Source organism: Aythya ferina (assembly GCF_964211825.1).
Source record: "Aythya ferina genome assembly, chromosome: 17".
Lineage (NCBI taxonomy): Eukaryota > Metazoa > Chordata > Aves > Anseriformes > Anatidae > Aythya > Aythya ferina.
Genome location: NC_140316.1, coordinates 12,315,540 through 12,340,182, shown reverse-complemented (window position 1 = coordinate 12,340,182; position 24,643 = coordinate 12,315,540). Strand labels below are relative to the sequence as shown.

Genomic DNA, 24,643 nt, shown 5'->3' with positions numbered 1-24,643 from the left:
TGAAAATGTCGGGCCGGGGCAGAGCTGGGGGGCCGGGGAAAGGGGAGGGCGCTCCCCGGCTCCCCTCCCACCCTCTCCGGATAAATGGGCCGGCGGGAGGCGGCGGGCGGGCGGCAGCAGCTTGCGGCGGAGCGCGGCCCCTCCGGCCTCGGCTCCCCCGCCGCGCCCAGCGCTCCCTGCCGGCGGGGCCGGCCCGGGCTCCGCCGCGTCCCGGTTCTTTCCGTGGGGCCGGGGGATTGCGCCTCTTTTCTTCCCTTCTCACCCTCCCTGCCCCGGGAGCCGCCTGGGGGAAGGCAGCCGGGGCAGCCCGTCCCGCCCGGGCTCCGGCAGGCTGGTGGCGGCCAGCGGGACTCGGGGCGGGGGGCCCCCGGGCGCCCTTCTTCCCCTTCCCTCCCTCCCTCCTTGGGAGGCGCTGGAGGATTTTCTCCCGCTGCGACCCCCTCGCTGCCCCCCAGACATGGTAGGTCACCTCCAGCTGCAAGGGATGGACGAGAGCCTGAAGGAGAAGAGCCGGGAAGGCTTGCTGGACAGCCCGGACTCGGGGCTGCCCCCCAGCCCCAGCCCCCCTTTCTACTCCCTCTCGCCCGGCGAGGGCCGAGCCGGGGGGGGCGGCAGCGGCGCGGACCCCCCGGCCCATGGACACCGGCGAGAAGCCAAGGACGGCAAAGTGGTAAGAGCCGGGGAGGGGAGGGAAGGAGAAAAGCGCCGGGAGAGCCCCAGAGCTGAGGGGGGACAGCGAGGACGCGGAGCCTGGGGGCCCCCTCGGCTCCCCTGGGGGGTTTCTGCTGTGCTCAGGGGTGGTGGCACCGCATGGGGGGGGACATCAGCAGCGACAACAAACCGGAGAGCGAAGCCAGGTCTTCGCTGCCTTCCTGCAGCACACGCAGGTCCGTGCCGGCTGCCTCCAGCATCGGCTGCGCGCCTGCATCCCGCATTCCTCCGGGCCCGCAGTGCAGCCACGTCTGCTGCAGCCCCTGCTGCAAAGAGAGAGGGAAGAGGTGGTTAGGACAGGGGACAGGCGGCTGTCTGGGGAGTTGGTGTGGGGACATGGGCTGGGGAAGCTCCCTGCCCCTTGCTGGAGCAGGGTTTTGGGGCGTGAGGCTGCACGGACAGGGTTGGTGTGGTGGTGGACCATAGGTTCTGGTTAGCCTGACACGGTGCCTGGCAAGCAGCTGGCTGTGGGGTAGGATTTGGGTAGGTTTCCTGTGACTATTATTCAGCGTTATTATATTTATTTCCATCCCTTAGCTATAGAAAGCCTCTATAAAACGCAAAGTTCAGAGCATAAGCGATGGGGGGAGAAGTTTTTAAAGAATGATGAAAGTTGGTCCCCAGGGACCTTTCAGATTTTTTTCCCTAACATATAAAAGGCTTTTGTAGATGGAGTCAATACAGTTAATTGACTGCTATGCAGAATAAAAACTGCAACACTAATCTTTCCATGGGGAAAACTTATCTGCCAATGGATTAGTGACAATTCGGAGACTTCTTCCCAGTAGAGACACTTTGCAATAACTTAGCACAGCCTTATTTTCTTCCTCAAGTTCTGAGGCTATTTTAGCTTATTGAAAACTGCTTTTTACTCCCAAGCATGCCAAAACCATCCCCAAGAACAATGACTCCATCTCATCAGAGTACGGTGGGTAGGGTGTGAGATTAATTATGAAAATAAAATCCCAAACCCTCTAACAACCACTGACTGTGGATCCAACTTTGCAGCCTTACCTGCTGTTGCCTGGGCGTGTGTGTTGTCTTAATGGGACGACTTATGTTCAAAGAGTTACTTGCATGCCTCTGATTTGGCAGGATCAAGCTGTTGCTGTGCATTTGTAAAATAAAATGTGGGAGGATGATGAATGAAGGTTTGCTGGACCAGAAAACAGCTGGGGTGGAGGTGTCTGTGAAGCTCCACGATGGGAATATAACAGCCTCCATCCCAGTAACTGTGACAGTCAGCCACCACTCCTCTCAAGAAAGCCCTTAGATATCAAAGGTGAAAGATCGTAATAAAAGAAAAATCTACCTCTTGAGCTGCTTGGATTGAGAGTTTTAGTGCTCCTAGAGGAGAAAAAAAAAGTTATTCCTGTGATTTGTGTAAAGCAAAACTACATTTTCAAGTTACTTTTCTTATTGATTGCAAATTAGTATTTTTAACATTACAGAGGAACTCAAAACTGTGGATGTTTCTGATTTTCATATCATGTTGCAACAGCATTGGTAGCCTTGGGCCCCAGCTGTTAGGGTAGGGGTTTCATATACTGTGGATATTTCCATGCCCTTAATAGGTCCAGAACATTGCATAGGTACGAACAGTGAAGCCAATTTGAGTGCATTATCTGGTGTGGTGCAGGACTGTGCTCTGTAACTCTGGTATTTTGCAAAATAAAGAACCAGGCTGGAGTTCTCACTCCACTTGAGTGCACAGAGACTTTTCACTTCTCACTTACAGCCTGCAAATACTGTACTTGCAGCTGCTATTAAGAAAACAGGAAAAATACAGAGAGCATTGCTTGCTTTGTACTTCTAAATTTCAGTGTCTAATTAGCTTTAACCTTACCATTTAACAAGGACGTGCAGATCTATGAGCAATTATGCAATCCATGAATGTGCTTCTGTTTAACTCCACTACTCTGCTGTTCATCAGAGCATGCAGAATTGGCAAATCAATAATTGCAGCTATTTGCACACCAACACATGCTTTTTTAATTGCTTATTATGCTAGTGTTTGTTTTGCTTATAAACGTGACAAAACCAGGAATGCAGTCACCACTCGTGGTGCTGTAATACTATAGAACCATATGGAAGCTCACTTACTAATGGCCAGAGTTCTAGTATGTACAGTTACAATAAATTGCTGTCAGGTGAACAAAACAACATTCCAGATCTGGGGGAAGGATTTCCTACCATTCCTTGCTGCAGATCTATCAAAACCACCAGTCTGAACCCAGTTGCGTTCTTTTGCAGTCAGCTATTTTGCTCCAACTTGACAAATACGTTGAATTTTTCTGCTCTAGGATAGCTCTTCTCATACAGACCAAAATGAGACTGCAAGGCCTTATCGAAGACTTTGTGTGTGTAAAACCCATGCTCTCCCTGCTTTGTGTCATTAACTGATTCTGAAAAAGTAAACTCTTTTCTCTTTAATAAGCACGACTTTGTTTCAAAGACAATGCACCATTTATTCACATTTAACCAGCCAATTTGGCTACAGCTTTGGGATCCAAGAAAATATGAAAGGCAATTTAGGACCAGAGTCATAAATACCATAAGTTCAACACCATTTAGGGACTTTTTTTTTTTTAATTTTACTTGCAGTGCAGGAGGAATTTACTTTTATTTCTTCAAGTAAAGTCTATGTGGGGAATTTGTCAGTTGTTTTGTGCTAAAGTGCAAATATCCTAATGAAAATAGAAGGTAACTTTGACCTAGTTTTGCCTTTTAAATCTGAAACATGATTAAATTGATCTTTCGTCTTGGGTTACTGAATTCCCTAGGCTTTTCCTGTAATGCTTGGGCAAGGGGAACACACATACCATGGAATAAATGTCTAATAATACACACAAAGAAGCAGTTGCTGGAAGGGTAGGGAGTGAAATGGCATCAAGATAGCCAGATCTGCTTAGAGTTTTCCTTCTTGTTGTTGCTCTGTGATATAGTTTTAGGCTAGAAGGACTGATTTTGAGCTCTTTCTAGTGCTGCACTGAAACAAAGACTTGGCATCTGATGGCATCACTCCTAATGGATACCAGAAGAGATCAGGACCACGTTCATCTGCAAAACTATGCATCGTGCCTTCTCGAAGCAGCATGCTTCTTGTCCCTTCCCAATGCTGCTGCCACTGCAATGAGTTCCTTTTCATTTGAAAGATTAAATGTTTATGAATTCAACCAGCCTCACGGTGTACTGACTTCTGTGGGACTACCCCAGTGGATCAGTGTTCAGATGAATGCCCCTACATGGGGAATTTCTACTTACGGTCAGGAGCTGTTTGACAACAGTGTGGTGCCAGAATCTGCCCTCTGTGGTGGGAAGCGATTCCAGCTTCATCTTACATACCGTGGAGGAGGAGTGTAGCTTGCCTCTTGGTGTAGCTTTCACAGGCATGGTCCTATCAATAGAGTCCAGGTCAGCGTGTGTGCCAAGCCTGTTGGATTTTTTGTCAATATAAAAAAATAACAACAATAAACACATGTCCCTTTGACAATGCCACTTACTGAAGAGCTTTTGGGGCCACAGAGCCTATATCCTGCTCTACACTGAAAGAGCTCCAGGAAGCGGGCTGTATTCTGGGGTCTGGGTGAGGAATGTGTCCATCGAAGTGTTTCCAGGTCTGCCACCCCCTCCAAGGAAAGCACCTGGAGAGAAAGGCCCAGCACCCCCAACCTAAGCCAGCTTGCAGCCCACACACGCGGCAGGTGACACGTCTTCCCAAGCCCTCCCCAGGCTTGTGCAGAGAGGAAGGCAATTTCCACTGTTGGCATGGTGCCTTTTGCCCCAAATGCTGTTCAAATGAAGTGGAAATGGGCAAATTTCTCAACAGGCATCAGTCTGCATCACTGGTGCAATTAGCAGCGAGAAGGTAGTGTCAGTACACATAAGTTGGTGTGCTCTGCAGCAGCTGTGGGGTCGGCAGGCAGGTATTCCTGATCCAGGCAGTTTGTGATAAAGACAAGCAGGGAAAAAGTCATAGGACTCTCATCTCCTATGCTAAAAATGTGGCTCTAGATAGAGTGATGTCTTCTAGCTGTTTAATTTCTATTGCATCTCTAACACTGGACCATAAGTGGAGTAATACTTTTCCCACTTGAAGTAGAAGAGGCAGGAAGGATTAATTCTTTGAAATAATAAAGCCCGGCTTTATACTTGAGCTCTGCATTTACTGTTATCACTTCCAAATAAAATCTCATCCGGCTTTGGTATAAATTACTTGTAATGTGCAATACATAAAGATACTGGGAAAATAAATGGTCTGTAAAACAAATACAGCTTATCAGCTAGCGCAGAGAATGTAGATGTGTGTCAAATAACTCAGCCAGATCTTTCATTACAGCTGTAAATAACATCTGAGTAAAGTGACATTTTCATGGGCCTGACATGTTACCATAGTGGGAAAATGTGGTGAGAGATTTGCTTATGCCCTAGCGAAGTTAGGAGCTGGGAATTTGGGAAGCTGTATCCTGTTTGTATCCCTGATGCTTGGAAAACCGTTTCTCCTTACAGTCCCCAGGGATCTAATGCCAAATCCTGGTGCCTTCCACATAACGACCGTACCTAAAGGAGTCAGTTCTGGTCTGTCTCGCTTTCTGGGGAAAAGTTTTTTTTGGGGGGTTTATTTTTTTTCAAGTCACATTAATTTCCTTCCTTTCTTTTTGCTTTGCTGCCTGGAATGTGGCAGCTACGAGAACAGCCAGTAGACTGCAGGCCCATTTCATGGCACGTTATTTACCATAACTCCACTTCCATTCTTATAAAAATACCCCAAGCGAAAAGCATCTTAACAGAGCCCACTGATTCTAATTATTAGGGGTAACAGAAGGTTATTCTGCCCACCGTATTATCTTTGCTGTTGTTCTCTGAGGTCTGAATACCCCCAGGAACAAGTCACTGAGGTGTCACTGCTGGCAGGTACAGAGCAGGGACACGGAGCTGAAGGCTGTGCATCAGGCCTAAAGCAAGAAGTCCTCTGCAATACTAACGTCAGCACAAAGGAAGTGCTCTTGATTAGCAGTAGGTTGAATTCTGTTCAGCAACTGATTTTATGTGTATTTATTTATGTACTCCTTGAAAAACGCAGAGCTTAGCTACCCAGGCCTTTACATGCCTGAAAGGCATCAGAGTTAAGGCAGGGGGAAAAATGCAGCCAAACAAGAATCACTTCAACTTTTTGAATAATACTTTAACCCTTCGCTGGTTAAGGCAAAAATATGTACTGGAAAGGAAATAAAAATGCTGACCTATTTACTGCTTAATTTTCATTCACCTAAGGGCATAATCTGTACTTCTGCCTCCTCAACCTTCCTGGACTCCCAGGCTCATGTTCTCCCTGCATAAAGATGCGGGGTTGTGGTGGCTTCTTCTGGGCTGTGGAGGATGGTAGTTGCTCAGTTAGATGAGTTGCTCAGTTTTGTGCTGAGCATCTGCTAAGTAGCAACACAGCTCTAATTACTGGGGACAGATTAATTAGGTCCCAGCCATAGCCTTCCAGCGCAGCAATCCTAGGGTTTCTTTGAACAGACAGACCTTGACTTGTGGGCAGCCTGCTCTAAACGGCTTGCACAGGGCTACAAAGAAACTCACCTTATTGTGAAGTGTCTTGAGATTGCTGGATGATTGCTAGAGATGAGCCAAGGATGGTCATTTCTCAGGGCAGGTCAGCAGTCCGGTGTTTCTGTTCTTTCAACCGTTCCTGTACAGAAGGAAAAAGAATTGCATCAGTGTTTTTTTTTGTTTGTTTGTTTTTGACAGGCAGAACATTTTTGTTTTGTTTTTACCTTAAAATAGACTGGAAGGAGCTGCTGTCAAACTGTTACCAAAAAGCCAACTTTTGGCGTGTGTCAAGCATTTGGCATTACAGCCCCAAAGACAAATCTGGCAAGCTTGGATGCCCTGTTACTTGCTTCCAAACTCCAAGTGAGATTCAGGAGCAGGTATTTCAGAACATCACTGGAGGCAAAACAAAAAGTCATCTGAAGTGCCTTTTAGTTGCTGCTCTGTAAAATGCGCGCTTGCTGTTTACTGACCCTTGCACCCCGTGCAAGCAGCTCAGCTGCTTGGGGAGCAGACTGCAGGGTCTTGCTGATGATTTTTAATTTTTAGACCATCCTTTGTAAGGTATTTACATCTTCCATCTGCAGAATTCCAGGTGACTTCTGAGGTTTCCCACCTGCAGCAGCTGCTGGTACTGCTCATGGTAGATGAGTGTGAATCTGTAATGGTGTCTGGTGGGTGGCACAAGTCACTCACTGGCTTTGGCTTATCAATGTCCACAATTGTCCAAGCTTTCTAAATTAAGAGACTTAGTCTGCAGGTTAGAAGTTGATGCTAGTTTACAGCATACATGTATGAAATGTATGCCAGAACTAACCTGGAAAGAAACAAATCCTGCTCTCACCAAATGCAGTGGCAACTTTTTGATCGATAGATTGCAGTCATGCATGAGATCCTTCATTCCTTCCTGCACTCTGTCCCCACATTCTGGCGGAGCAGCACCCCTGGCACACAGCAGTCTGCAGAGCCCGTTCCTTTACAAACGCTGGGGGCCAGATGCCCACAAACATTCCTGCAAAGCCACAGAAAGGACCTTGCCTCCTACATCCTTGTCTCCAGGGGTGTTCAGAGCATGCTTACTGTCAGCATATGTTAGCAAGAAGTGGGAAGGTTTGTTTGCCTGGGAGCACTGAAGTTGCTTCTTTAAAATTGTTTCTTTAAAACAGCACTTTACATACACCCTCTGCAGAGCTTTAAGGAGATCTAGATTTCTCCTGTGTTAATCCAGCAAGGACGGTCATGGTTACCACCCTTCCAGCTTCGTTATTTAGTGTTCTAGCAAGCTAGTCTGGAGCTGAAAAGCAGCTTAATTCACAACTGTTCACAACTTTCCCTATGGAAAAGGTGCAAATAGAAACAGGCATGCGTGTTTGTCTGACACCAAAACAGCTTTATGGAAGAAACATCAGCTGTAGCACAGGCTCTTTTACATAGGAAAGAAAATCTCCTGCACAAGGGGCACGTATCTCCGGCCCTTCTGCCTTCACCACTTGAGACATTCTGCGTCTCTTTGCAGGTGACCCCCCAAGAGAGCAGTTTGCCTGCCTTCAGCAGAGCCCATGAATGCATGTGCACATGGGGTTTGATTCCAGCACCCAAATGAATCTCTTCTCGTGCACAAGATGTCTTTAGAAAGAGCACAGGATATTTGCAGGCTGTTAAAAGCAAGAGATCTGCACCCTTGTGAAGTAAAGCTTGTTGGATCTAAACAATTCACATTTCTGAAGGAAAGGGCTTTATTTACAACCAGAAAGGCTGCCCTTGCCCTTCCCTGTAAAGAGTGTTGAAAGCAATCCAGGAATGAACTTTGCCTTTTAGCCAGTGTTTGCTAGGGAGAGGGAACACATTTTCCTCCCCCCATACAAATTTCCCCATTTTCCCCCTCATCCCTTGTACAAATATTGTCCTTTTTTGGCAGCGGATTAGAAGCACTCAGTCAAGAAGAGTGGCTGGCCATTTTACCTTACAATTTAACACACTAGTAAAGCGCAGGGATATTTCAGTATGGAAAGAGTAAACAGCTTTGTGGCTTTGGGACACAGAATTGAAGGGCTTGGAGAATTCAGATGAAGCAATGACATTTTTTGCCTTAGCCTAAGGCAGCGAACCCAAGCCACCAGAGAAAACCAGACCTCAGCTAGTGTGAGCTGACACTGTCAAGCGGACTCCAGAGTTTGGCCAGTTAACAGCAGCTGAGGGGTGACCTGGTGAGCATCGTGGGGATCTTTATGCTGTATAGGGCAGGGCACAAGGGGAGGCACCTCACCCAGCACCAGCAGTAGGAACAGGGCCACAGCTCCGGGATTGCCCCCGTTCCTCCCAACCAGAAGGTGCTGGGGAAGGTGGAGGGAAATGGCAGGGGAAGAGCAAGCCAATTGCTCTGTGTCCTCAGCTACCTTCAGCAGACACCATGAGGCCTGAGATGATCTTACTGACCAGGAGACCGATGAAAAATCAGTGTGATCCTAGCACACGTATGGCTAACGTGTGGTGGAAGGTGGAAAAAACTCCATGAGCTTTTCAGCCACCTAGAGACCTTTCAACCCTGCCCAGTGGCTGCCAGCCGTCTCCTTTAAAGAGACCCTATGTCCCTGTGTGCCATAAATCACTGCTGACAGAAAAGTGGTGGCAGGGACCAAAACCCACAATGACATTTTTCCAGGATTAGGCTTAATTAGCCGCTGGGCTGGGTCCAGACACCAGACACAGGACCCCTGTATGTGGGAACTCATGTTTAAGAGCGCTCCACTCTCGAGAAGCAGGATTATTCATTTTTGTGGTGGGCAGGGGAGCCCAGGCTGGACTGTGACAATTTGTCAGACTAATTAACTGCAGGATGAAATTAATCTTAAGAACCCACTTTCAGTGGCATGATTTGGAGCAGCTCCATTCATTAAGAAGTCCTGGCTTGAAACTGGTTCCCTGCATCGCAGCGGCCACGGGGTGCCCCAGTGTCTCACCCTGCGCTCACTTGTGCATGGTTAACGAGAACATCCCTTGGAACAAGCCAGCTGCTCCTGGCATGAAGACTTCAGCAACAGCTCATCTACCACATTCCCCACTCGATCGTTCCAAGGGATACATTATTCTCAGCACACATTTATTTATGTGTCTGTATAAAACATATAGAAGCACTACGCACTTAAGTAGAACCACATCCTTTAAGTCAGCAGACTTGGGCCCTCTCTCTGTGTTACATCAGACTTCGAGCCCTTCTTCATGCTTGGAGTCTTTGTAAGAGCTCGCAGGCAGAAGAACGGTTTTTGTTTTGCTTTTTGGTAATGCAGAACTTCCCCCTGGTTGATCCAAGGAAACATTTATTTCTGAAATATTTTATACAGGACAGTTCTAAAGCGCTCTGGGCCCTGAAGTGAGGAGGTTGTCTCCACTCATCAGCCAGGCTGCAGCTCCTCACACAGATGTACCAACCATTGCAAACAAGTTTAAAAACCACATGTAAAAAACTCCACTTCACTTAAGCACCTGAAGCTTGCATCTACAACCAGGTCTAGAAAGCAGCTAACTTTGCCTGTTTTGCCTGTGAAGTCCTGGCTAAAAACCTAGCTCATGAGAGGCTGTGATAATTCATAACAGAGAAGGCAACAACACCAGGGTTAAAGATGACATGTAAAGAATTGCAGTTCTTATGAGAAATGGGAAAGGAGGAAGGAAAGGAAAAGCTAAATTTTAAAGAGCAGATACTGCAGCAGAGAGTGCCAGAGGTCTGGGCAGAGTCACTTACCTGGGTGGTGAGCTGGGCAGAGCAAGGTCGGTCTTAGTGGGTCCAGAGGGCAGCCCGCTGTGCTGCATCAGTCCTCAGAGCAGGAAGGCAGCTGCAAACAGAGACAGGAGGGTGGAGGTGTCTTAAATGCAAGGCCTGCGCGAGGTTTGTCTGTGCAAGGGCAGGGATTAATGGTCCTATTCCATGCCAACCATCCTAAGGCTTTTTTGTTTGTTTGGCAACTTGACAGTGGTCCTCCCCTTTGAGCTTTCTGCATGGGGAGGAGTGGCTCCGTCCTTGTGATGAGCACCCCTCTCACCTGGGGCCTTGCTACAAACCTAGAAAGGGCAGGGATTATGAGAGAGAACTGGATGATGCTGAGACAATCAGCAAGGCGAGCTTAGCTTGTGTGCAATTAAAATCAGTGCTGCTGCAGTGATGTGTTCTCATTGCTGAGGAGCCTGCCGCCTGCAGTGTCCCCTGCAGGACTCTGAGGAGACCGAGTTCAGCAATGCTGGAGGCACTGGCGTCCCCTGCCAATACTGAACGTGCTGTTCCTGACTGCTCAGCTCTCAGCCACAGCATGTTAAAAACTGTGCCAGCCTCATCTATTGTGTTACAATGCTCACTGTGCTGTTCTTCCCTGCAGATGCCTTACCTGCTCCTGAACCCGACCATGCCAGAGATGAGGCCTCGAATGTACCCTGTGTTTTTTGGAGAAAGTATTGAAGTCAGCCCTGAGCCTGTGCAGGAAATTAGGTACAGATGGGATTGGGTAGGTGGGTGGGGATTTCTGTCCTTTTCCTTGTTCTTTTTCTTCTGAAAAAAAAATATAATAAATGTGTTTAAAAATGGGAGTCATAGTTATTTTGATGGAAAGGGAGGGAAGGACAGGTAGGAGGGTAATGCCTGAATTAAAGACACTGACAGCAGCAGAAGTGGAGGCAACTAGGCAAGAACTAGGAGGAGGATGTAGGAGAAGACAACTTTGCTTCCAAGGCCAGCTCATTTCCAAGGCTATGAGAGAAAACTGTTACCATCTGTAGGCCTGCCAGCCTGTACTAAGCAACCTAGTGGTCTTCATCCTGTTGCCTGCTGACTTGTATCCTCAGAAGAAGCAACATCATTATACTTGGCACCTGTTTTTGTTAGCCCTTGCAGCAGAGAAACCGACATTAGCCTAGCTCACAGAGAATTATCCTCCTCATGCCAGGGTGGTTCCTCAGGCCAGCAATCGAGGTGTTCTGACCTCCCGTGGGACTGCAGGCAGTGGCCTGTGGATGAACGTTCCCTGCTCTTCTTTTGGCATGGAATGTACTCTGCAAACAGCATGGAGTGGTTACACACAGCTTGGGGCACGGACGGTGGGAGGACTGTAAACCCAGTTCCCACCCCGCACAACCTATGCGAACGTCTCTCTGGAAATGTAGCCCAGTAAATCTCTGCTTGCTGAGGAACTGCCGGCGGGCATGGTTTTATGGTGATTACATTGGAGTCTTGTTTTATGTGCGCTGAATGACTTGCTTACACCCTAGCTGTGCAAAATACATTACAGCAGCTCGGATTACATGCAGTGCACAATCAGTCAGCCCCCCTCCGGGTGGAGGTAATGACAAGCACACACCCAGCTTTTAATCTTTTTTACGTGGAACTGCACATTCCTTGGCTGCTGATTGCCAGAGGAGCGTTTGGGGAGTGGGGAAAACAACTGAAAGCCCTGCAGTTCCCCATGACCAGGGATTCTAGCAAAAGCACTTTATTTGGCTTGGTTTCCATCCATCCCTCCTGGAGGCCAGCACAGAACATGCAGGGCAGCGACATCCTGCATTCTAGGGGTTCTTCATCTGATAGCTTTGATCATGGCCACTTCGTTGGAGCCCAACAGCGTGGATCCTTGTCAGCCACAGCCCACAGCACCTCTTTGCTTTATCAGCTCTTTGACCACTGCCTATATTTTCTGAAGGCCCCAATAAGCAGCCTCACCCCTCACCTCCCAGTGCCCTGATTTTGGCTAGCTTGGGTTTCTCTTTGTGTTCTGATGGCAAGGCAATGTAAAGTGAAAAAAAAAAAAAGGACAAACATACAACTGTGATAACAAGTGTCTGTTACACCATGTTTCTGCCACCCATGAAAACCTTATTTATGGCATTATTTTCCTGCTGAAACAGAGCTTGCATAGACAGCAGGGACTGTGAAAGCAGCAGCAGGTGTGTTGTGCAGGGAAGTTAGATGCCCCCTGACCCCAATGGGATATTTACCTCCAGCACAGCTCTCAGGATTGAGCTGAAGCCCCAGTGGGCCCATGGAGGAAGACAGAGGAAGCAGCAGCTGCCTGGAGCCTGTGCAACAAGGTCCTTTCTGTGCTGGCACAAACAGGCAGGCTATGTCCTCTGTGAACACACACTGCAGAAATGTTGAGATAGCTTCCCAGCAAGGTGGGATTCCACCAAGATGCTCCAGCAGGAAGGAGTCTTCTTGGCCCTCTGCTTTGGGTTGTAGGGTTTGCATCAGTTCCAGTGTCTGTGCATTAAGAGGTCAGAGATGTTCCCAGCTCCATATGGTTAGAGGAGTCCTGCGTGTCCTCTTCTTTGCTGCCCGGAGTGTGTTCATGACACCTTGCTGTCCTCTCTAGGTGCAATTCCGAGGTGAAGTACGACTCTGAGAAGCATTACCGGGATGACATCTTCTACGGCCCCATCCCCACCGTCACCACCTACAGCGAGACGGTCATCGCCGCACCCAACTGCACCTGGCGGAACTACAAGTCCCAGCTGATCTTCGAGCCTCGCCAGAAGCCACTGAGGTTTCAGAGCACGACCATCATTTTTCCTAAGCGTGCCAAGAACATTTACCGGACCACCCTCAACTACAGCCTGGGCTGTGCCAAGCGCTGGTTTTCTTCCAGCGTGCAGCTGGAACTTTGTGAGGAAACCAGCCCGTGTGTCATCTACAGCGAGACCCTCTGATCCACCCTGCCGCTGGCAACCTTGTGACCTCAAGGAGGCTGTGGCCTTTGCTGGGTCTCTGGTTGGGCCCTCACTGATGACGACTAAATATTAATGGCTGGAGAAAACGTCATCTTGGGTGAGGATGAACTGGCTGGGAGGAGGCTTGCAGGGCATGGGATGGTTTTGATCAGTGGAAGGCTGGCTTGCATTTTGCGACGTTCCTGACATTCGTGATCTGGATTTTATTTTATTTTATTTTTTTCCAAGCATATCTATTTTTGACTTGTGCTTAGATGAAATCAAGATGACTAAGGACCCTATTACCCATAGCAGAGTGCTGCCTTGTGATCTCTGTAGGTCTTGTCTAGCACATAGGCGAGACTCACTTCACAGCTATTTTGGTCTTCTTCAGAGAAGACCAACTGCAGAGTCAGCATCCGGCCTGCCCAGCACACACCAAGCCCGGTCTCTTGGAGTTTAAATGCAGAGGAAGATATTTGTGTCAATACTTCACATCCTGCATCCAACAGCTTACCTGGGAGATAGCTGCAATATTGTACCACTGCAAGAATATCAGGCCTAACTTGCTTGTGGGAGTGGGGACTGTCATCAAGAAAAAGAGGAGGAAAGCAGGTGCACAGTGCTCTTGCCAGCAGCTAGCTGTTTACATACTATAACAAGGCATGGCGCAAACAGGTGATGGGAGGAAGGCCTACCCTGACCCACAGCCACCTCTTCTGTGACCCCAGCCTAGCCACAAGGATTCAGGGGAGACTAAGGAAACTGAATAGCTATGGGGCTGTTTTCTAAGAGTGTCCAAGGGGCTTAGGAGCCCTTTTTCAGAAGTACTGGCTGCCCAAATGTTGCCATGCTGTTCGTTGTACCTAACACCCAATTTACAGGGACCTTTATGCACTCGCAACCCTTTGAGTTTCAGGATATTGCAGAGAGGAGCATAGCACAGCAAAATGTTATCTAGCTTTAAAAAAGCTGGTGCAGTGTTAACTCAAGAGCAAGGTTTCTCACCTTCTCAGTAGTTTCCATACCTGTGTCATGGACAGCTTACCTGACTGTGGAGGAGCATCCAGACTGTCTCTGTGTAGAGCCTGAAGTATTGAAGAGCCAAAATCTGTGCAGGATTTTCTTAATCAGCCAGGTTGTAGCAATTAAACAGGTATTTCACAAACAGCTGGGCTGTCCCTGCAACAGGATCAAGAAGCCCAGAGATAACAAGAGTCACTACAGCCATCCTAAGGTAAACCATTCCCACTCATGAATCACATCTCCCAGTATCTCTTCACTTCGTTAGCTTGCTGAAAATCTGCAGGAGCCTGGATTCCTACAGACATATAACCTTTGAAAATGGTATGGAATTGTCTCCAAAAATCATACCAAGAATTTTTGCATGCTGCTCAGAAGAGCCCAGACTTAGAAAATAACCACATAGATCTGGAAATTAATTTCCAGTGTTCATTCTTCTAAACTTTCCATTTTTTTCTGACTTGCTGCAAGTCTGATTGAGTTATTTCAGAATGCAGCTGAGAAGCCAAGTCAGAAAACCTATTAACAGTGTCAACAAGACACAGCTGATTGCCCAGAACAGTTGACGCACAAACCCACAGAGATTTAAAAAAAAATCCCACAAAAAACAGTCTGACAAACTTTAAGAAAAATAGTGACCTACAAAGATACTTTTTTTCCATCAATTTCAAAAGGCAAATGGTAGGTGTGACCAGAACTGTGACCTTTATGAAACAGAGTTCTCTTGTTTAAAATGAAGCACTTTTTTTTTCATTTTTTGTGTGTTTAACCAAAGGTAAATATAAAGTCTTTATATACAACCTTAAATCCTGACAATTGAAGCATCAACAGTACTGAAACGTGTATTATATGGTAGTGGTGAGCTCTGCCTCTGTCTGGGAGTTAGATGTGGGTAGAGAGAAATGTCTCATAGGATTTCCAAGGCTTCCACCTACTGCAGAATTATTTTCAGCAACACAGAAAGGAGGATTGTATTTGTTACTGGTCAGATTTTGCTGTCACTCACCATCAGCATCAAAGCCCAGAAAAGCAACATCTGCCCCCATGGGGATCAATTCCTGAAGCAACCCTTCTCCCCAGCAAATGTGAGAGCTGCAGAGTTAGTTAGACAACAGAGCGCCTGAAACGAGGGTGAACGTGGCCACAATGCAATGCAGGATGGTGATACACTTACTTGCTAGCTTGTCTTGAGGGCTGTCCCATATCTCCTGGTGCTGTGGGTGAGATGTACCATGGAGCTGTTGGGCCGGTGGAAGCACTTGCCTGCCTTCCTGGGCACGCAGTGAAGGCCTGGGAGGGCTCTTTCCATGCACCCTTGAGAGTCTGTGGCAGAAGGGGAAGGTTTCCAAGCTGAGCAACAGTGTAATCCAGGTTCAAAAGCAGCTCGGGGCCAGGCAGAACTGAATTGGGTACCAATAGGAAGGTCTGTCAGGCCAGTCCTTGCACCCAGGAGAACCTTGTGTGATGACAGATCAGATCGCAGGCACCTCTACTGAGCAAGCGTGGGGACAGGCTTGCCATGGGCCTCCAAGCTGAAGGATTGCCTGAGACTCCTTACTCTGATCGTACATCAGGCTTTTCTGCTGCTAACAGTTGAATTAGTCCCTTGCTCCAAGCACAAAGCTGCAGTTTCTGATCTTTGAGCAGGGCAGGTTTTCCCCAAAGGCCTGTCTCCTTGGGTCACGGCGAGAGGCCTGCCCAGCCATGGGCCTTCCCAAGCAGACGAGTCCCACGCAGTCATCCCCACACTTTCAGGAATTCTGCCACGTGTTTATTTTGCATGACAGACCTGGCTTCAGCTTTTCTGCAAGTTCTTCCTGTCCCGTACATGACAGAGCCAATGTACCAGGTTGTGATCTTTTTTATCCTGGCCAACTGCAGTCTTCTACCTGCTTTGTCTGCTGTTCTGATTCCTCAACGTTGGCTGCAATGGAAAAGGAAAATTAAAAAGCTAGTGTGCAAATATAAATCCAGTGGGTTTATATCCACCAGAGCCTGGTCTTTGACCCAACAGGGACAGGGGCTGCTAAGGCAACGTCTCACAGGTGGACGTGGCCCCCAGGAAGGTGCAGGGGAGGGCTGCATCCTTGGCAGTGCAGGGTCCCCACCCTCCCAGGCTGCTTTGAAGCCTTACACTTTGTTTTCTCTGCAAATAGACTAGGAATGACCTAACAAGCTCCCACTCCTTTGAGCTTAAGCAGGTTTTTTTGGTCCTGCCATGCCAGGAAAAAAAAGCCAGCAGGCAGCTTGGGTTTCTAGGCTGCCAGACACACCGAGCTGCATAGCCAGGGACAGGCTGTGGTGGGCTACCACCCTGGGCCACATCCAAAACTGTGATATTGCCAAATAAGTGCCCGTAGGAATTTTTCAAAAATACCATCTTAGATGGTGTCTCCGTCGGGCCCATCACAAGCTGCTTTTCTCCTCTGCGAAAGCTGGCAGTGGAAAGAGACTTTGTTCTTCTGTGCAAAACCACAATGGGCACGGATCCCACCCTGCCTGCCCACCCTCTGTCCTTATTGCTCCTGGCCCTGTGGCTGGGTGAGGGAGTGGTAAGAGACAAAAGTCATCTTGCTCTGAATTTGTGAGTGCTGATTATTATTATTATTATTTTTGTTTTGTTTTGCTCAAACACCAGAAATTGAGTTTTGGGTGCATGTTGCCAATAAACCGCTCCCAGGCACCAAGTGCTTTACTTCAGTATGTTTTGTGCGTCTAGAAGAAACGATTAGTTCCACTAGAGAGGTCCTTTTCTTTTAAATGGAGCATTATTTATCTCAACCAACAGATCTTTGTTCAGGTGTATTTTCTCAAAGATACAAATGATAGATCTAGCCCATGGAAAATGCTGCTCAGAAAGGTGAATTTCCTTGAGCAGCTGGGACTGTGACTACATGATTTCTCCCCAGAATCCTAACATGCCTGTTGCCCACAGCCCTGCATGCTTGGTGGGTAAATCACATTCTGCCTTTACAAATTATTTTCCACCAATAGTTATTTTGGGATCAGAATCTTTCTCACAAGGCTTCTGGGTTTTGGTTTTCTTTTATGTTTTATTATTTTTTTAATTATTTTGATTTTTTGTGCTTTTTTGGGGGGAGGAGTGTCTCATGTGCTGTTTTACATCAGAACAGAACATTTCAGAAGGTCACTCTCTGAAAGGTGAGGGGTTTACCCTTCTGTGATGGTTTTACCCGTAAATGCAACAGAGTATGCTTGTGTCTGGTCTGCCTGCGTTGCTGTCATTGCATTTGGGGCCAAAAAGGGGGAACCCTAGCTAAATATTGAACTTCAAGAATCTGCATAATACTTTGCACAAATGCAGAGAACAACTTTGACCAAAACAGTTTACGGTTTCTTTCATGTTTTTCTATTTTCTTTCAATTTTTCTTTCTTCCTAAGCCAGCTCTACTTTTCTCAATGTGAAACATATTCGCACCCTAGGTGCAGACTTTCTGGGAATGATGAAAATGAGGTTTGGGTGTTGATAGCAGTGTTTGAGTGAACTGCTGGTCAGAGAAGCGAATGCTATTTACTATTTATGTTGAGTGAGTCTTACAAAAAAAAAAAAAAAAAGGAAGGGTCACTGGAGGGTTAATGAACGAAAGTCTTTGCAGAGCAAACTGAGGACTGAAGGCTGTGTGAATCTGAGGTAGACGTGAGTGGTTCTGTGTGTGAGCACTGTGAGCTAGGATACTTAGCCATTGTACTTTAACTTGCCTTTTTTTCCTTCCCTGCAGGGAAGGGCATCCTTGCCTTCTTTAGAGCTGAAACAAAGTCAGGTCCATCCTCTGTCACAGTCACTCGGTCCCACTGAAGTCAGCGGACCTCAGCGTTCCCCAGGCTTGCAGGGGACTCTGTGCAGAGCTGTGCCTGTGTACAGAAAGGGGAACAAGTTATAATGATGGATCTTGGTGTGGGATATTCACATTTCTACTGCCAGATAGTCTGCTCCCTGAGGATTACCCCATCACTCACAAGTTCTGAACATATCCCCTGCAGCTCACCAAAAACCATTGTATTTGATGTCTTGGGAGGCACTCATTCCTCTTCAGATACTGTGATGGCCAACAAAATGAGCAAAGTATCCTGCCATGTGAATCGTGACCTGAAGATGGGGTTGAAAGATGTTTGAGGGTTAGAGAAGGGAGAACATATTACTGGTGGAAATGCAGAAGGATGTGTCATATTTTTATTTTTGTAAGTCTGATTCTCTAAGTGCTTGTAAAGTACTTGACTGTTGTATATGTGGTGATGCAGTAGTTCTCAATATCCTTTTATTTTTGTATATTCCCCATCTCCACAATAATCCCTTCCTGTTCAACTCATAGAGAGTAATTTAAGAAGACAAAATTTATATATCATAATAAAATGTGCAAACTGTCATGCTGATGTATGTGAGCTTCCTTCATCTTCCTTACCCATTTTCTTGGTGCCTAATGCTGCTTTCCCAACCAGAGGGAATGTTTTTGGTGTCTTCCTCCCTCGCCCATGGGATTTAGCCCAGCTGCCCCAGGTTGGGAGGCTGTGGACCCATACAGGCAGTGCCATGACCTGGCACCTGCTTTGTCCTGTGTGCCCAGTGGAAGTTTAAGTGACTCAGGCAAAGGGCACGAAACTCACGCTTCCTGCAGAGGCCGTTTTGTTCTTCAAGATTTTACCGATCAGCAGTTTTACAATTTCTTCATCTTAAATTTCCCTCTTCCTGCTCAATCTTGTTCTACCCAGCTATGAAGCCCTGGTGCTCAGTCCAGTTAATTCCTCTCCCAGCTTTTCCATGCCCTTCAAGGGCAGGCAGAACCACCGTAATGCTTCTGTCATGGCCAGGTACCCACATCCTCGTACACTACCAGGACCCACGCTACTTCCTGGCTTTCCAAATCACGAAGGCAGATGGGTTGCATCAGGGCTAAAACCCTGCCTAGCCATGAAATATGTTTTAAACCCATTGCTATAAATGCCTGGGGCTCACCAGCCAGCTATTAGTAGAGCTCCCAGCTGTCTTCCAAGACCTAAGATGTCTGCAGGGAGAATCTGACACTAATCCTTATGGAAAAACCATATTGGATTTATAGGGATGAAGTCAATAGGCTTGGATGAAAACGGCTGTTAAATGCTAAGGAATGGAAAGGGGAAGGAAAGCCACGTTGCGCAAGAGGCTTGCTTCAGGTGCACGGGAAATGCCCCTGTCCTCATCCCAAGTTTTTTTTGACACAAATTATGGCTGAACTGCTCCTAGGATGAAGGATGGGAGATGCTCATGCTCAAGAACCTGAGGAATGGCAACAGCATAGCAAAGGCAGGGGATGCACGGACTGGGCGAGTTTGATGGTCGAAATCCAAACGCCAGATGAAGGACACGTGCATCCACTCCTGTTATTTAAATAAAACCGTAAGACATGAATGCCGTCCAAAGAAGATTCCTGAGGTGGCAGCTAAATCCTCAGAAGCAAAAGCAGTATTAGATGCAGGATATGTGTTTTGGCAAGCGCACTCTGATGAGCTAACTCCTAGTGGCTTTTACTGTGCCATTTGGATGTTGTAAATTTAAGCAGATGATGCTTGGTATTAGTTTTGCTCCTGGGATATTTCAGAGAGTAATTGCACATATCTCTGAGGGATTACAAGGTGCTGAAGTTATAATGGATGGACTTTGAGCTTGGACGAGATGCCTTTATGAACAGAAGGAAAGGTTTAGGCTGGTTTTACAGACAGCACGAATGCTGCGTTTGAAGTGCCAAAAGCCTCACCTAGAGAAGTTGCTGATAATGGGCAGATACAAATTAATAATACTAAAAACCCACATGCTGGGATCCCAATTCCACCTACGCCTTTATCAGTCTAACTCCACAGCTATGTACAGCCAACAAACAGTGAAGGGATTTGACAGAAAAAGAACCCGACCTGATACTGGAGTAGGAAAACCCCGCTGCCAGTCTGCCAGCTTGGAACTGCCACGTGCAAGGCCTTGGGCTCGATCTCTGCTCCTTTGGCTCAGCAGATGGCAATGTCACAGCCTGGACCCGCAGAAGTGTCTTTGAAAGATCTAGGCAGTACCAAACATCAGGAAAGTTGTGTCACAGTCCTCAGAACGGTCACAGGCCTGTGCCTGTGCAGAGCAACCACCAGCAGCACGCCTGGGCTGAGGCACAGACTGCCTCTGCTGTGGCACAGGACATTGAACGGCCACCGAAGGCAGCTCTGTGGGGAGCAGACGTGGGTGGGTGGCAGGCTGTCACTGCAGCACTGCGGTAGCTCCCAGACCAGTGGCAGATAAGCGCTGGCACCCGACTCCTGCCTGCTCCTGCCTCTCCTGGCTCACTGCAGAGGAGAGGGCCAGGTCCTGCCTGGCCCTGCACAGCTTCTGCACTGAGTCCCCTTCCTCTGACAACATGCTCAGCCACAGGGGGCAACTGATGCAGGAATAGTTTGTTCTCAAGTAGGATAGAGGGTCCTGGAATTGTTTTTTTGGGGGGTGTAAGGATGGAGTTTTTATGAGCTCCATTTTCTGCTTCTAATAATGATGCTGGATCCAAACAGCTCCACGCCTCAGAGTCCAAGGCAGACAGGGAGTTCACATCTATGAGGATGAAAACGCTCGTCCTGCCAAGCCTTTGATGCTCCTCGTATCCTTCCTACCCGGCAAACAGGCGGACAGCACATTTCTAGCATAAAAATATCCTCCTCTGCAGTTAACCACCTCCAGATTCCCTTCCTGAGCCCATCCTAGCCCGGTGATTAGACATTTCTGTACACATAAACATCCAAATCAGCTCCCTGGGGCTCTTCCTCTCTCACAAGCAGATCCTGAGACCAGCGGCTATTTCCAGCTCCTTGAAATACAAACGGGATCAGGGTTTTTCCAAGCTGACCACTGCAGTCAGGGGCCCACTGCTCCACGCAGAGCACTGTGCTTGCTCCCTGGCCATGCAGCCCCCCAGCACATCACCCACCGCTCTGGGGATCAAGCTGCTCCAGGTGCCCTGCTTTGGGTGGGAATGCCAAGGGGCCACGTGCTCTGGGAAACCTAAAGTGGCACCAGGATGTGCAGTAGGGGTGCACAGAGGAGGGACAGTGCAAAGCACCCCAAGTGCAACACAGTAGATGAACAAGCAATGCGCACACACTTACACAAACATGCATGCAGGCACACGTGAGTACAAACTTCTCTTTGATGGGGGATTGTCGAAACGTTACCCTCCCTTGGGGCTCCACAGTGAAAAAATCTGCTTATTCATAAACCAGCTAGAACCATCAATCCCCCATTTATCATTTTAACATAAATAATAAGGGCAAGAGAAACATGCCGGCAGGAAACCAGCTATAGATGTAGTGTTGAAATCTGCCCATTTCTTTTAAGCATGCCCCACTTACTGATAATAAGCAGCGATCCAACCAATTCCTCATCTGAGTCCACAAGCATTGGATTACAAAGGACACAAGCCAACACCCTGCTTTATGCTCGTGGAAGGCCATTTGGGTGGGAGGCCAGCTAGGAGAACGCAGCAAATTTAAGAAAACACATTTGTCTTACTGACAAATGCCTCAGGAAATAAAAGCCTTCGTACTCTTCTTTGACCTCTTCCACTCACAGATGGGTTTTTGCCGTGCTTCCGACTGAGTTTGTTTTGCACCTGCCCCTCCAGGGCGTTTGCTGTAGGATGGTTTTAGGAAGGGGCTCCCCAGTGCCTGTATGCTCCCACGGTGCTGGTGCCCACTGCTGTGTTTCAGACGGGTGCCATGGAGCTACCAGCACGTTGTGGTGCAGAGCTGGCCCTAAATTGGGTTTTAGCTTTGGGTCCAGCTTCCTGTGGGGCTCTATGGGATGGCAGCAGCACAGGCCTCTTAAAGCATCTCTGGCTGGTTGCTTGTGGGCTTCACCCTGTAAAATAGATGGAAGCAGGAGATACAGCACCCAGAGCCACCCACTCCCCATCAGCAGGGAGAGGAATTGAGCATCTCTACCCCCTTCAGCTCCAGCGGGAGCCCTCTGTCAAAGAGAACATGGGGAGCAGCCGAGCAGCACCCCAGGCTCGGGATCCTTTGCTAAGCACAGCGCTGCTCTGCCTCTGGCTCTGCCCTTCAACTTTGCAGCCTGGGCCCTTTGCGAGTCCCCCAGCACTTGTAAACATTTTGGCAGCGCCAGCCCTGTGCGCAAGCCCCAGCCGTAGCCGAACGCACTATTAACGAGCCACGTGTTTCGACAGCCTCCAGGCTTGGCACTGGACCCTGGGGACCCGGCTGAGCCCGGCTCCAGCAGCGCTGGGTGCAGCTCTTGGCAAAGCTCCGCTGGCAGAGGGGCGAGCACCCGGCTCGGGGAGAGCCCCGCTGCGTGCCCATGCCCAGCCCCTTCCCTGCCGCTCACCCCCTCCAAAGGTCTCTCCTCGATGTGCGCTCAGAAAGAAAGAAAGAAAAAAAATCTCCTATATTTTTAAACACTGCCTAATGGTGAGGAGTAACATCTGGAGCGCAGCCTTGCCCCTCACGCACAGTCCTCCCTGAGCAGCGAGCGGCTCGCTGCATCGCCCCACGAACCCGGTGGGACGTTGCCCAGAAGGAAGCACGAGCTCCTCTGTGCTGGCCCTCCTGCACCTGCTGGTGGCCCGGGGACAGCAGAAGTGGCCGAGCGGCTACCAGAAAGACCTGGGGAGGTGGGCGGCTGGTTAAAGCCTTGCTTGCAGCTGGGAGGTTCTTGGTCACTGAAAGAAGCAGGGCTGCTCAGATCGCCCCCATCGCTTGTGCCTGTGCCTCCTGTGCCGGCCCCAGCTGGCCCATCGCCCTGGTGCACCCAGAACATGGGGGGCAGGAGAAATCCTGCTTCCTTCAAGCCTGTTCCCAGCGAGGCTCCTCCAGCCAACATTAACACACGTTGCTTTACTTCCCAGCACGGCCCGGGGCAGAAAGGAACATCTGGACCTAATAAAAAGGTTGTTCCTCCTGCACAGAGACCCAGGAGCAACCTCTGCTGCGTGGTTCCAGCCTCTGCTGCTTGGTTTCTCCTTCTCCAGTGGATGGAGGAGCAGCTCTGCAGGACGCTCCGGCAACCCATGGGGACTGAACTTTGCCTGGTAGCTTAAAAGTGGGCCCAGTGCAGGGCAGTGAGATGGGTTTCATGTCTCAGGGGCCAGCACCACGTGAAATGGTTGTGACTTGTCATCTGGGTCTGGAGACAGGGCATAAGGATTTGTTGAACAGAACGGAGCTCTTTTTCTATTCCAAAACCACAAAAGCTGGAGATGGCTCTAACCCAAGGCCCAGGATTAACATCCCTGTGGGGAGAAGCTCTGATTCGGTCCAACTGGAATCCAGCTCCAGACCTGGCGCCCACCTCCAGGCACGCACCGGCCAGGCTCCTTGGGCCTGACCTCTGGCAGCCACTGCGCTTTCTCTACAGGGCTCGGGACAAAGCAGCAGCAGAAAACATTCCCTGCATCTCGGGCAGAGCGAGACCAGGATTGCTTGCCTGCTCTCCAGCCTTTCACAAAAAGAGGAGCTCACACTTCTTCAGCATCAGCCTCTCACCAGAGCTGATTTGGGGCTGTTGCAGTGCGCACGGTGGAGCTGCTCTGAGCAGAGTTTGGGACCGCGCTGAGCCAGCACGCAGCGTCCTTGGGAGCAGACGTTTGGATGGGAGCATGGTGGCGCTCCCTGCCCCTGCCATCTCCTCAGCATTACCACCAGAGTTTTCTCCCAGCTGGCACATAGCCAGCCATCAAACAGATTGCAAATGACTAATAAATATGAAAAGAAGCTGGGTGAGGGCAGCAAAAATCGCTGGCCAAAGATCAAGCTTCACTGACAATTGCTGCTTTTTCGAAGTACCCTGCCGAGCTTAAAGCAGCGTCGGCTTCAAAGCAGAACACCCTATAGCAGTAGCTCCTTGCTGCTCTCTACACACCACATTCGCACCATTCAAACCCTTCCTGGTGAAGGGAAGCACCCTGTGCTCTTCAAAAGTACAGACCAGGAGCGATGCGTGGCTGATGCTCTGCTCTGTGCCACGCAGGTGGCAGAATCCATCACCAGGCAGCGCCGTGGGCAGTAATTCTGCCTGCTCTGTGCTCACAGGGGCTGACAGCAGGAGCTGAGAGCACTGCACTTGTACTGGCGGTGACACCGACCTCGCTTCAGACACTGCTCAACCTCCAGTCAGTGGCAAGTGATTTATTGCCACTCCGCTGCCCGGAGCCCTGACAAATACTCCGCTTGGTAATTACAGGAGGCCAAAAATGAGAGGATAAACAAACCTGACGATTAATTCAGCTGTTACACGCACACAGTGACACCTTTCCCAAGTTTCATGCGAGCCCAGACCTCCCTGGCTGGGCTCACAAACCAGACAGCATTAGCCAAAGTTCCCCGTGCCCTTGCCCAGCACCGATAAGAGCCAGGCATGCATCAAAAGGCTCTCTGGTTTCCTTCCAAGCCACTCGCCAGCCTGCGACATCTCATCAACTGCCAAAATCATCTCTTCAGCCTTCCGCACCGTTATCAGAGAACATACATAATTTCATGGCAAATCACAAGAACTAAGCAGTGATTTAGACTGCCACTGCCAGGACGGTAAGAAACGCTTCCTGCTTCAGGGCTCCTAGGAGCCATTACCAATTTTTTCCTCACTTTGCAATCCTGTGCTCTGCTTAGGGGCTGCTGGGCACAACCTGCC

General features: G+C 48.8%; 1 protein-coding gene and 1 long non-coding RNA gene across 3 annotated transcripts; one reads left to right on the top strand and one right to left on the bottom strand.

Annotated features, from left to right (window-relative positions):
- The first annotated feature begins 44 nt into the window (after positions 1-44).
- LOC311446331 (refilin-A-like) lies at positions 45-17,614 on the top strand. Its single transcript, XM_084539378.1, has 3 exons — positions 45-670; positions 10,638-10,747; positions 12,621-17,614. The coding sequence occupies exons 1-3, from the start codon at positions 458-460 to the stop codon at positions 12,952-12,954; spliced, it is 657 nt and encodes a 218-aa protein (XP_084395504.1). The 5' UTR covers positions 45-457; the 3' UTR covers positions 12,955-17,614.
- On the bottom strand, positions 3,983-10,784 carry LOC311446333. Of its 2 annotated transcripts, none has more exons than XR_014698843.1 (4): positions 10,647-10,784; positions 10,010-10,100; positions 6,298-6,406; positions 3,983-4,144 (listed from the first exon to the last, which is right to left on the bottom strand). It is a non-coding gene; the product is annotated as an uncharacterized lncRNA (long non-coding RNA). The 2 variants fall into 2 exon arrangements; XR_014698844.1 differs by lacking the exon at positions 3,983-4,144 and adding an exon at positions 4,224-4,355.
- Positions 17,615-24,643: the final 7,029 nt, after the last annotated feature.